The following is a 12,621-nucleotide window of genomic DNA, read 5'->3' as shown; positions in this document are numbered from 1 at the left end:
CCGATTTGAACAGTTGGTTTGAATCATTTTATTTTATATTATTTTATTTCTAGTTTTTATTTTTAAAATAGTTCAAATTCATCATTCTTTTTGGATTTTTTTAAAAATGGTTATATCAAAAAGTTAAAATATAAAATAAATAAATTTTTGACTTGCACTTAATTTTAACAAGATACGGAAACAACTTAATCTTGATAAAATTAAATGCAAGTCCAAAATTGGATAAAAAAAAAAAAAAGAAAAGAAAGAATATAAGTGAAATTGCATATAATATTGGAATAAGGTTCAAATTGGCCACTGAACGTAACCTGAAAATGCAATTAGGCCACTGAACGAAAAAAAAGTGCAATTAGGCCACTGAACACTCCAAAAATGTGCAATTTCACCTGATAGCAGGTTACCCTCAATTTTAGCAGGTTATCTGCTTACGTGACAGCTGAGTTGGCATTTTTAATAAATTTTAATTAATTTTTAATAAATTTTAATAATAACTTTTTATTAAACAATTTTTTTAAAAAATAAAAACGACTTTATTTTATTTTTAATTTAATTTTTTCCAATTTTTTATAAATTTATTATTAAAATTAATTATTAAAATTTATTTAAAAATTATTAAAAATGCCAACTAAGCTGCCACGTAAGCAGGTAACCTGCTAAAATTGATGGTAACCTGCTATCTGGTAAAATTGCATACGTTTGGAGAGTTCAGTGGCCTAATTGCACATTTTTTGAGTGTTCAATGGCATAATTGCACTTTTTTTTCGTTCAGTGACCTAATTGCATTTTCAAGTTACGTTCAGTGGCCAATTTGAACCTTATTCCTATAATATTTCACGAAATAATTTGGGAAGCAATTGGACCATACGAACTCTCATAAATTCAATCAATAAAACAGTTGAAGGCATAGTATAGTAGAAGTACTCCCACATGGACCTGTTAGGCCGCTTCCGTGCACAAATTATTGTACACTACTTCGTAAATGCATATTTTGTACACTTTGGATTGCAGTAATAAATCTCATGGCATTCTGGTAGTTTTCCTCAAAGTCAATGTCTTTTCCAAAACCAAATGTTTTTATAATATTTCCGACCTTTTTCATTCCTTCACAGGGGAGCTCTATGCTCTGCTTCTTCTTCTTCTCTTCTTCTCTATCGTTCTCGGCTATGCTTTTGAGTGTAATAAAGAAAGAAATCTTATGATAACGCGGGATTCTTCAGTTTAAGGTTGGTATAAGGTAACCGATACTGCTGTTCTGTTCTTTTCATTTACAGTTTCTGTAATTGAGTGATTATGTACTCTGTTTCTCCTTTGAGTTGCCCATTTATCCTATAAGTGTCTTTCTGCGATTTTGTTTCAATTAGGGGTTTTCTTTTTCCTTTTATGTTTTGTTTTTGTTGCGATTCAAAATGGGCAGTTCATGTTTCTGCCAAAGGTGGGATTTTTATCCGTTCACTAGTTAACTCTCTCCTATTTTCCACGGGAAGGCTGAATCTTTCTTATCTTCTTGTGTTTCCAGGTGGGGGTGAGGTGGGTGTTTCCAAGGTTTTCAGAAGAGGAATCTTTTTTGCTGAGGTTTATCACCAAGAATGGCGTGGCATTACTTTTGGTCTGTTCTTTTTCCTTGGAATATATGCTTTGTCAATTAATTGAATTGTTCTGGCTGCCATTTGCAAACTTTTTAAGTTTTCTTTTACTTTAGTTGCATCCTTGATTTGGCTAATTGGGTTGAAAGATAGTTGGGAGGTCTGTTCAATTGAGTTGAACTGGATTTGTTAAGGAAAGGTATTGATGGAATATTTTTGTTCTTAGGTTATTCTTATTGTTATGTGACATAAAAGAAAATTATGCTTTTAAGTCTTAATTGCTATAATTATCTGCTTGAGGTGAATTTGGGACCAGTTTGAACTTGCTTTCTTAGTAGTTGGCAAAGTGAAACTGAAGTTTCTGCACTTTGTTTTGAAGTTTTTTGTGTCTGGAAAATTTTGTAGATCAATGAGAAGGTTTACTGTTTTGTTCAATTAGAATGACTTGGAGTTGTCTTGTCTTGTAACCTTTGTGTCTGGTCAAAGTCATATGGAAATTGCGTTTCATCTCCGTTGAGAATTATTGAGCGACACTTCCACAGCTACTCTTGTTTGGCTGTTTGTGGACTTTAAGGAGAAGAATGTCATCTCGTTTTTTTAAATTTTTTTCTTGTTGCTTTGATTTTATGAATGTTTGACTAAGTTAACCAATAACTTTAATACAGTCTTGCTAAACTCGTCTAGTATGTTGGTGCAAAGCTTCCATTTCTTGTGGGATCTACATTTTGAGGCCTCTTGTGCATATTTACTTGTTTTCCAATTCTTCAGCTAATTTTGCATATCAAGTAATTGATTTTTTCTTTGCTTTAGGTAAACTACTTTTCCTACTATTAGAGATCCTTCGATTACATCAATTCTTGGCCAGAGTTGTATGAGTTATCTGTATCGAAACCTTTTAAATGCAAGCATCACGTCTCAGGAGAACAGGGATGTCCAATACGCTGTGCTTTCAGCAAAAGGCCGAGGCCTACTGTGTGCCTCAGTTTCAAATTTTAGACCAGCTGAGCCACAGTAGCAGTGACAACGGGGGCAGCTACTTGATCCAGGCTTATTCTGATCGGGAATTGTCCTCGAAAAATGGCAGTCATGCTCGTTGCAACTCATCGTCAACCGTCACTTTCTCACCGTATGGAAGTCCCATGTTGCAACAAGAATTCCAATCGTACCCGTTGGACCTACTACACCAATCTCCAGAAACCAAGTATAGTTCTCCAATCAGTGTGTCTTCCGTTACGGATGACATGAGTGATTTCAGGCACAAGTTAAAGGAACTCGAGAGTGTAATGCTTGGACCTGACTCAGATGTCCCCGAGTGCTATGAACTAACCTTGCCAAGCACTATCGCCCCACCAGAATTGGACAGCTGGAGAGAAATGATGGAAGGCATACCCGTCGGGGATTTGAAACAGGTGCTCGTTACCTGTGCCAAAGCGATATCCATCAACGATTTACCAAAAGCCGAATGCTTGATGTCTCAGCTAAGACAGATGGTATCTGTGTCTGGGGAACCAATTCAGAGGCTCGGGGCATATGTGCTCGAAGGGCTCGTTGCACGGTTGGATGCATCGGGGAGTTCCATCTACAAATCCCTGAGATGCAAGGAGCCCGAGAGTTTCGAGCTGCTTTCTTATATGCACATCCTTTACGAGGTTTGCCCCTACTTCAAATTCGGGTACATGTCAGCTAATGGCGCCATTGCAGAAGCAATGAAGGGCGAAAATCGAGTTCACATCATCGATTTCCAGATTGGTCAAGGCAGCCAGTGGGTTACCCTAATACAAGCTTTTGCTGCTAGGCCAGGAGGGCCACCCCATATTCGAATAACCGGGATAGATGACTCCACTTCAGCTTATGCACGTAGGGGAGGACTAAACCTCGTGGGAAAGAAGCTATCCAAGCTCGCTGAGTCCTTCAAAGTGCCATTCGAATTCCACGCTGCATCCATGTCAGACTATGAAGTTAAGGTATCCGACTTGGGAATTCGAACCGGTGAAGCACTGGCTGTGAATTTCGCGTTCATGCTGCACCACATGCCAGACGAGAGCGTGAGCACACTTAACCACCGGGACCAGCTACTAAGGCTCGTGAAAAGCCTGAATCCTAAGGTGGTTACCCTCGTCGAGCAAGAATGCAATACAAACACTGCTCCTTTCTTCCCCCGGTTCCTCGAAACCTTAGACTACTACATCGCAATGTTTGAGTCAATCGATGTCAATCTTCCCCGGGAGCACAAAGAACGGATAAATGTCGAGCAGCATTGCCTGGCAAGAGATGTTGTCAACATTATAGCGTGCGAGGGAACAGAAAGGGTGGAGAGGCATGAGCTTCTGGGGAAGTGGAAGTCGCGGTTCAGGATGGCCGGGTTTTCTCCGTACCCATTGAGTTCTTTGGTGAATGCCACGATCAAGACTCTGTTAGGAAACTATTCTAGCAAATACAGGCTTGAAGAAAGAGATGGAGCCCTTTATCTTGGTTGGATGAAGAGAGATTTGGTTGCTTCCTGTGCATGGAAGTGAAAGCCACTAGGCTGCAGAAGAACATCATCATACTTAGATGTAACCTTAGTTGTCTCAGCGTTTCCTTAATTTATGTTTTTTTCTAATCTTCTGCAGTGGCTGTAGTAAATTTACTGTTCCATTAATCAATCAATGATTATTGGCTCAGTAACCACAAGGTTTTAAGTTTAATTCCCAGTGAAAGGACTGACTTATTGGTCTTCTTGGTTTGAGCTAGTCAGCTATGTTCAACTTAGCCTGGTTTATCTCTTTGCAGTCCTTTGTCGGCTAAAGGGGGAAGTTATGAGTTTCTCTCGTCATAAAAAAAGCTTTCATCTTTTTGTAAAATCTTTCTACAAAAATATAATTTCTTTCAAACCGTGCAACCTAGGTCTAATTTACCTCCTTTATGGTCATTTGTTGGCTAAAGTCATAAGATAGGGTTTACCTGATGCACATCCTCGAATAGTGGTTATAGATTTTTCTTGTCGGTTATCAAAAAGGTTTCTATCTTTCTGCAAAAATATAGTTTCTTTCGAACTGCATATGGTGCCATGATTGTCGTTCCTGTTCATATGCTGTGCTCTAACACAAATTATGACAGGAATTTAGACACCAACGATCGATGGGATCATTACAACCTTTGACTTGGAAAACAATTATTATAACGTCAACACTCAACAGCGGCGTGACAGATTAACCACTTTTGTATGTTTCAAACCTGCAGCTCGCAAAACTTGTTGGGCCGGTCGCCGTCAAGTCTGATGAAGAATGCCACCTCAACGGAGGTCGCCGTCGATGTGTCAAGCTCAGGTCGTGCATAGATGGTGACGTTCCTCATCACCACTCAAACTTTACTTTGCCACCAAGTTAATGATTATGGAAAACATTGATTACGACCAATAGCCTCACCTGTTACATACAAATACAAAAATCCAAAAAAAATGGCCTTACATTAGGGATCGATTCTTTGATTTATCCGAAAGTTCGCAATTACTATAGAATGTGTATTTTGGGTGATGACGTCCTGTAATTTTACCTGACAAATGATCACAAAGAGGTAAACCGATCTAGATTGTTCATAATTGATCAGCTCAAATCAAGAACACTAATAGACAACTAGCATAGATAATTAAATTTAGAAATTTGTAGTTATCCGCCCAACCAACTCGGCTAGACTTGTCTCCATTAAGGTTGAAATCCTATGAAGGAAGATATGGAATTAATCTTGTACTTGACAATTTGTAGATTGAGACATATCTCTGAAATTTATCTGCAGTGAAAGCCCAGATTGGGTTTCAATCTTTTTTAACTAAAATCTTGAGTTTGAACTTGTAAATGAATTGTAAGAGGTGTTTTGATAACTTTTCGTAATAAATCCAACTACCATATAATTTTGGGCAAATTATGCGTAGAAACGTGTTCACCATGCTTTGTCAACACGTTTCAAAACGGAGTCGTTTTTACGAAAAAATAAAATAAAATAAGTTAATATACTGTTAACGGCGTTTTGCATTCTATGTACAGATTATGAATTTTCTGTTATGAGATTATGAATTTACAGTTATGTAATTATGAATTTTCTGTAAATTCATAATTTAATAACAGAAAATTTCATAATCTCATAATAGAAAATTTATAATTTCATAACAGAAAATTCATAATCTCATAAAAGAAAATTCATAATTTTATAACTGCACATTCATAAATCCATGCCTGCACATTCATAATTTATGAGTGTTAAAGAAGCTTGCACGAAGAGAAAGTGAAACCGTGAAATGTGAAAATGAAGAAGAAAAGTCGTGTTGTTAATTAAGGGGAAAAAAAAAAAAAAGGATAACGGTGCCACTTACGGGCACCGTCACCGTTTGGACCGTGTTTACCATGAATGGTGAACACGGTTCCATGGCATAACAATTGATGATTTTGATAGAAATGCACTTTAATATGTAAAGTACAAGAATCTTGAAATCAAGTTGTATGAATAATTAAGATATTGCTTAGAATTAATTTAGGTGGAGATTAACCTCTAATATCATATCATAATCACATGAGAGAATATGAGAACCAAAAGGTCAAAGCCTATATTTATCTTTCATTGCTCAATAGAATTTACACAACTTCAATTCAGAGTGAATCTTTTATATTGACTCCTAAATTATGCCAAAAGCCCAAAAATAAATAATTCCACTTGCGGCTAAAGGTGTACACAATTTGTTATTATTGTTTTAAAAAAATAAAAAAAATCATTATTTATTGATTGAATACTTCATCTATTTCATTTTATCTGTTATACTTATTGTTCATGGATCAAACCAACTCTTTATTCTTTGCTTATTTTCTTTCGTATGTTTTTATTTATTTTTAAATTTGATTTTTATGTGTTTAATACGGAATAGTACTTTTAATATAGTTTTAAATATATAAATTTTATATACTAATACTAAACTTAATATTATGAAAAATTGTAATAAAAATAACTCTAGTCAAGTCTCCTTAACTGAACCATACACATAAAATGGGACGGATGGAATCCTATTTATACCTTTTAACTTTACAAAGCACAAATTATCAAAGCTGTATAAGAGAATTTATAAATACTTTTTAAAATTGTTCAATATAATTCATATTTCATAATTACTTTGGAGTTTAAAAATAAATTAATTTTTTAAAATCGTCCTTGTTGCCACCACGATCTAATCTTATCCACTGATACTTATCCTTATCTGCCTTTTATTTTTCTTCTTATAAATACTTTTTCATTTTTCGTCTGCTGCTTATCCAGTGCGGAAATTTTTAATGACGACCTAAGTAGTTTAACTGGTTAATTAATATAAAATAAGTTTAAGATTATATTACAATTTGGAGAATCCGGGGTGGACTTCCAAGTGGAAGGTTGTGATTTCGAGCCTCAGTGGAGGCGTTATTGGCTCTTTGTGTTTCAGTAGGTTGAGAAAGTATATAAACAGATACTACAATGTAATAGAGCTAGTAGCATTCAAAAAAAAAAAAATATTACAATTTGGAGAATCAACATTATGCAAGTTTTCCTTATTAAAATCTAACATGGCATAGTTATATAAAATTTAAATTTAAAAAATTATTGTTCATTTGCTAATGGCTACTTGTAAACTCGGTGTATCGCCCAATTGCCCTAATAATAATAATAATAATAATAATAATAATAATAATAATAATAATAATAATAATAATAATAATAATAATAGAGAGATTTAAATTGGAAAAAGGTAAGATAACTCATAAGTTAAAACATATCGTACATGAATTCTTACTTTATATTCCATTTTTACCCATGTTAATTGTGACATGTTCTGATTTAGAAGAAAGTTATAAGTTTTATTTTTTTTTTTTTTAAATTCATCCTCCAATAAAATTAAGATATATGAAATGAATTTTACTCTTTAAAAGTATAATAATCATATAAAGTTTTGTTTTTGAGTGACAAAAAAAATTTATTGCAAAAATATGTATTAAATAAATTTTATTTTTATATAATAATTTACAAACCACACATGAAAGTTAGTCCATGAATAAACATGCAGGTTGTCTCATTTTGTAATACATTCGTTCCAGACATCGTCAAACGCGCGTGCACATAATTGTTGCATGCCTTACCACTAAGCTGCATCACCTACATATATATTAGTTACACTCATCACTCATCATGTATTCTTGTATGTATGGATAGATCATTTAAAGATATATAAACATATATATAATAATTTATGTTTGTATTTTGATAATTTTTTTTGGCTTGAGACACATTTTTTCTAAGTTAAATAATTTATAAGTTCAATTTGTGCCCCTACTTGACTCTTTAGGCTCAACTTTCCCCCCTCCTTAACTCCTTAGGCCTAATTCACACCCCCTACACTCCAATCTCAACCTCCAATTACTCTACTTGATCAAGACCTAAGTCCAAATCTCTCATCAATATCAACATTATATTATTATAATAAAATGATTTGGGAAATTAAATTGAAATATGAAAATGACTGGTTTTTGTGTAGCGTTGAGATTCTGCACACATGCACGAAACAGCAGATCTTTGGGCACGGATGTTCCATGAAACTCCATCTTCTTTCCATCAAGAAACGTCCTCGCTACCTTTCGCCTTCATGCATGCGGTTTGGTCAGCTCATGAATGTCACGTTATAGTTGAGACCAAAAAAAAAAAAATAGATGCCACAATAACTTAAGGAATGGGTTTAGACTAGAAATATATGTTATTTATATACACTGGTATTTATTGTTTCATGGGAGTGTCACATGGCTTAAAGTGCTGGAACTAGCTGTCTCCCTGCAAATTGCATCAACCACTATTTAAAAAAATCTGGATTTCTTTTGCTTTCACCGATGGAAAAGTAGTGATCAGGTTTGAAGTTTGAACACTATAAATATGCTCCAATACACCTCTAAATTTACACTACTTCATCTCCATGCATATTGAGTAGTGTTAGGATCACTTCTTCAATTCAATTCACTGGTCTCCGCCCAACAATTTTCCTAGCACCTGTCACCTAACACAACTTTATTTTCTTATATTTGGTCCGTTATAATAATGCCATTTTCCAGTGGTGACGAAGATGGCGAGGCGTTTGCGGAGGTTGATCCGTCGGGGCGGTTTGGGCGGTACGAGGAGCTCCTGGGGCACGGGTCGGTGAAGAACGTGCACAGAGCGTTCGATTTGGAGGAAGGGCGAGACGTGGCGTGGAACCAGATTAAGCTGAGAAAGTTCATGGACAATCCGTGCATCATTAGCAAGATCCACTCCGAGATTGAGCTGCTAGAAAGCTTGAAGAACGAGAACATCATCGTCATGTATCATTTCTGGAAGGACGAGGAGCACAACATCCTGAATTTCATAACCGAGGCGTGCGCCTCCGGCAACCTCAGGGATTACCGGAACAAGCACCGCCATGTCTCCGTCAAGGCGATCAAGAAGTGGTCCAGACAGATACTTCAAGGCTTGGAGTATCTCCACACCCATGATCCCTGCGTCATCCACAGAGACCTCAACTGCAGCAACATTTTCATCAATGGCAACATTGGAAAGGTACCTATTCTAGCCTTACTAAAATTCTCTATTTACAACTTCACCATCAGATTGTTAACCTAGTAACCATTAATGATTCTGATTAAACGATTTATTAGTCTTTTTGGTTTCCGCCCATCAACAATATACAATTTAGGCTGGTTTACCGACTGGGTTTATAAGGTGGTGGGTTTATCCCATGCACACTTAAGTTGGTCAGACTGTGGCTCTCAACCATAGCTATTTATTGACCAAACAATTGAGTCTGGTTTACTAATCTTTTGTCAACTAGAGTCACAAGATAAGATTTACCAAGTGTTCACCCTCAAATAGTGACGTCGAGTTTCTCATGTTCACTGTTGGAAATTATGGAATTTCGGACCACCTGAAAGTGATCTTAAATCAAGTCGAAAGCTTTGTTCCGACCACTTTTGGTATTCGGAAAAACCTTTATTGCTATTTCCGACCACTTTTTCCTTTGACTTGATTTAAGATAACTTTTAAGTGGTCGGAAATTTTATAATTTCCAGGAGTGTTATCCAAATATTGAGCAGGTGGAAATATATGGATCAACTTTTAGAAAGCTTAATTACATGATATACTACATTTCAGGTAAAGATTGGGGATTTAGGCATGGCGGCCATTGTTGCAAAGAACCATGCGGCGCATACACTGCTAGGGACTCCAGAGTACATGGCACCAGAGCTTTATGAAGAGAACTATACAGAACTTGTGGATATTTACTCCTTTGGGATGTGCTTACTGGAAATGGCGACCTTGGAGATACCCTACAGCGAGTGTGACAGTATAGCGAAAATATACAAGAAGGTGACCGCCGGCGTGAAGCCTCGAGCTCTGAACAAGGTGAAGGACCCAGAATTGAAAGACTTCATTGAGAAGTGTATTGGGCAACCAAGAGCCAGGCCATCTGCATCAGACTTGCTCAAGGACCCATTCTTTCAAGATATTGTTACGTGTGATTGATACGATTCCTTATCGAGTTTTTAAGAAACTGTTGAGCTTTGGTTACTTAAAATAAAATGGTTATTTGACTTATTGGATTGATTGTTTAGAAAGGATTCGTTTTTAAGTTTGTTTGATTACCCCTATAAGGGACCTTATTATATAGTTGTATATTTGATAGCCCTTAGCTTATCTAATGTTAGTAAGGCCTAATGGAAGGTATCCTTTTCAAACTATACTTGTAATTCTCACATGGCATGAATAAAAGATGGTAATGGAAAATGTTAAGATATAGCATTGTCAACGACTATTCGACTTTATTTTAGAATATAATTTTGTTTTATTGAAAATTAGAATTACTTTTTTTTTTTTTCCCTTCAATTTGATCACCACTCACATTTGCAGTGCTACATGATCAATCAACTGTAGATACATCAATTTAAATATATAAGTACATAATCTGTTAATTATAAGCGGATCAAATCAAGTAATTTTAACCATTTTTAAGTTCATAATAAGTGAATTGTAAGTAAATAAACTTGATGTAGTTTATTCGTTATTTATTAGTGTCAATTATGTGACTCAGTTTGCATTTAAATGTAGTTTTGACTCTATGTTTACCATGTAATCATGATTATGGTATAATTTTAAACGGTATTTGTTTAAGATTAACAAGTTTTTATTTTGGACTTAATGTATTGAGTTTACCATTTTTACGAACTTGCAGTTAATACTTACAATTAATCGATTATGTATATGTAATACCAAAGTTATTTCTTATAATACAAAAACATCACCATGGCGAATATGATAACAAGGCGGAGTTTATCTAATGCATATTCTCGGAGAGTGATTGTAAATTTTTTTCTTAATTAAAAAAAAAAAAAAAAACTAAAGCTACAAAATTACATAATTTTAGACCGTGTCCACCTTGCATCATGATCCAAATATAACAACTACCCTTAAAATACATAAAATAAAAAGTAACGTGAGTCAAACTAAAAGGCCCGTCAAATTTTTAATCAGGGCCCAAATAATTCTGAAAGATCCTTAAAACCATAAGTTTGTCAAGCGGATCGGTTTTTTAACCAATTAAATGATAGTAAATAAAATAAATATAAGTATGCAACTAATTATAAAAATTTGTATAACTTTTTATTATTTTTACTCCTAAGTCTATTTTTTAAAAAATTAACAATTTAGTTGTTATATATTATTGTTATGTTTTAGTATCATTAATAAATTTTATTATTTTATTATGTATTAATAATTTAAATATTATTTTTAAAAAATTAATAAGATGATAAGTTGTTGTACCCGTAGTGGGCACCCGCGCTCAATGAGATAGGGTAAGTTTTGAAAAAAGTTTACCCGATGCGGGTTGGAGGTGTGGATGAGTAGAAAAAATATAAGAATTAAGATGAGTCATGATAGTACTAATTTCCGCGTATGTAGAATGAATGTATTTACCATATGTAATATGTATGAACAAGGGAGAGAAGATAGGGTAAATAAGCTTCTTTTATTAAATGTAGAGAGAGTGGATGAGTGGTGAAGACCCCTAACAATGAGAGTTAAGGCCCTACTTATAAGCCTAAGGTTTGGGCGGGTTTGACCCGTAGATCGGGACCCGAACTGTTTGATTCCGACCCGACTATAAAACAAGAACTTAGACGTATAGGGAATTCGAATCCGGAGTATATATCCTATTAGATCAAGACTCAAGTGGTGGATATAGCTCTCCTAATTTATTCCGACCTATTATTATTATCCCTAAGTAAAGTATAATACTTATGAGAAACCTGATTTGTTTTATAGATGATGATCAATGAGATGGTCTTGATTTTATCATAGAACATACTATTTCACTCTCCATATTGGTTTATGTTAGCGACATCCATAGACAGTAGATACAATCATTCTAATGTAACTCTTTGCGATGCATTATTCAAGTCTAAAGCTATCAAGACATATGGACATTTATTCCATTGCCTAGCTAGTGCATTAAACCCATATAACCCAATCTTAATCGATAAGTTTTTTTTGTAGTCTAGCAAATCTTTAGCCAACAAAATTTATTTGTATCTTGTGAGAGATATGATAGGTCAAGAATGATAAAATTTTCAACAATAATAAGCTTATCGCAATAAATAGTTAAAGGGGTTGATATTGAGCAATACTCAAGTGCGTGTGAATGAGGTCTTGATTAAAAAGAATATATACAAAAAAAGAAATATGGTTTTTCAAAACTTTACAAATGATTAGATGATTAATTTTATACTAAATATGAAATTAATAAATTTTCACGCCAGTTATAAGATCACTTAAAGATTGGTTAAGGAATGACTTACATGGTCTTCTGATCTTAAGTGTATTCAAGATCCTAACTTAGTTTGTTTGAAGCCATGACATGCAAGGAGGCTCTATCTTGGATACACGGTCCCGAGTATTGACAAGGTTATTATTGAATATGATTGCTTGGGAATAAATCGTAGAATAGATGATTCATCATATACTAACACAC

The 12,621-nt window shown here is 34.7% G+C and overlaps 2 protein-coding genes across 4 annotated transcripts; both read left to right on the top strand.

Moving 5' to 3' along the window:
• The first annotated feature begins 1,088 nt into the window (after positions 1–1,088).
• On the top strand, positions 1,089–4,315 carry LOC109188354 (scarecrow-like transcription factor PAT1). 2 transcript variants are annotated; one of them, XM_019338994.1, is made up of 3 exons: positions 1,089–1,223; positions 1,517–1,606; positions 2,394–4,315. In XM_019338994.1, exon 3 carries the CDS (start codon positions 2,483–2,485, stop codon positions 4,097–4,099), a length of 1,617 nt encoding a protein of 538 aa, XP_019194539.1. In that variant the 5' UTR covers positions 1,089–1,223; positions 1,517–1,606; positions 2,394–2,482; the 3' UTR covers positions 4,100–4,315. The 2 variants fall into 2 exon arrangements, with proteins under 2 accessions (XP_019194539.1, XP_019194540.1); XM_019338995.1 differs by having other exon boundaries at positions 1,089–1,234.
• A 4,106-nt stretch (positions 4,316–8,421) lies between these two features.
• LOC109188322 (probable serine/threonine-protein kinase WNK11) lies at positions 8,422–10,430 on the top strand. Of its 2 annotated transcripts, XM_019338948.1 has the most exons (3): positions 8,422–9,155; positions 9,747–10,153; positions 10,208–10,430. In XM_019338948.1, exons 1-2 carry the CDS (start codon positions 8,661–8,663, stop codon positions 10,116–10,118), a joined length of 867 nt encoding a protein of 288 aa, XP_019194493.1. In that variant the 5' UTR covers positions 8,422–8,660; the 3' UTR covers positions 10,119–10,153; positions 10,208–10,430. The 2 variants fall into 2 exon arrangements, with proteins under 2 accessions (XP_019194493.1, XP_019194492.1); XM_019338947.1 differs by having other exon boundaries at positions 9,747–10,430.
• The last annotated feature ends 2,191 nt before the right edge of the window (positions 10,431–12,621 follow it).

The sequence above is a fragment of the Ipomoea nil genome, unplaced genomic scaffold (genome assembly GCF_001879475.1).
Source record: "Ipomoea nil cultivar Tokyo-kokei standard unplaced genomic scaffold, Asagao_1.1 scaffold1421, whole genome shotgun sequence".
NCBI classification, from domain to species: domain Eukaryota; kingdom Viridiplantae; phylum Streptophyta; class Magnoliopsida; order Solanales; family Convolvulaceae; genus Ipomoea; species Ipomoea nil.
Note: the sequence above shows the minus strand (reverse complement) of the source record. Positions and strands in the feature narration are given on the sequence as shown.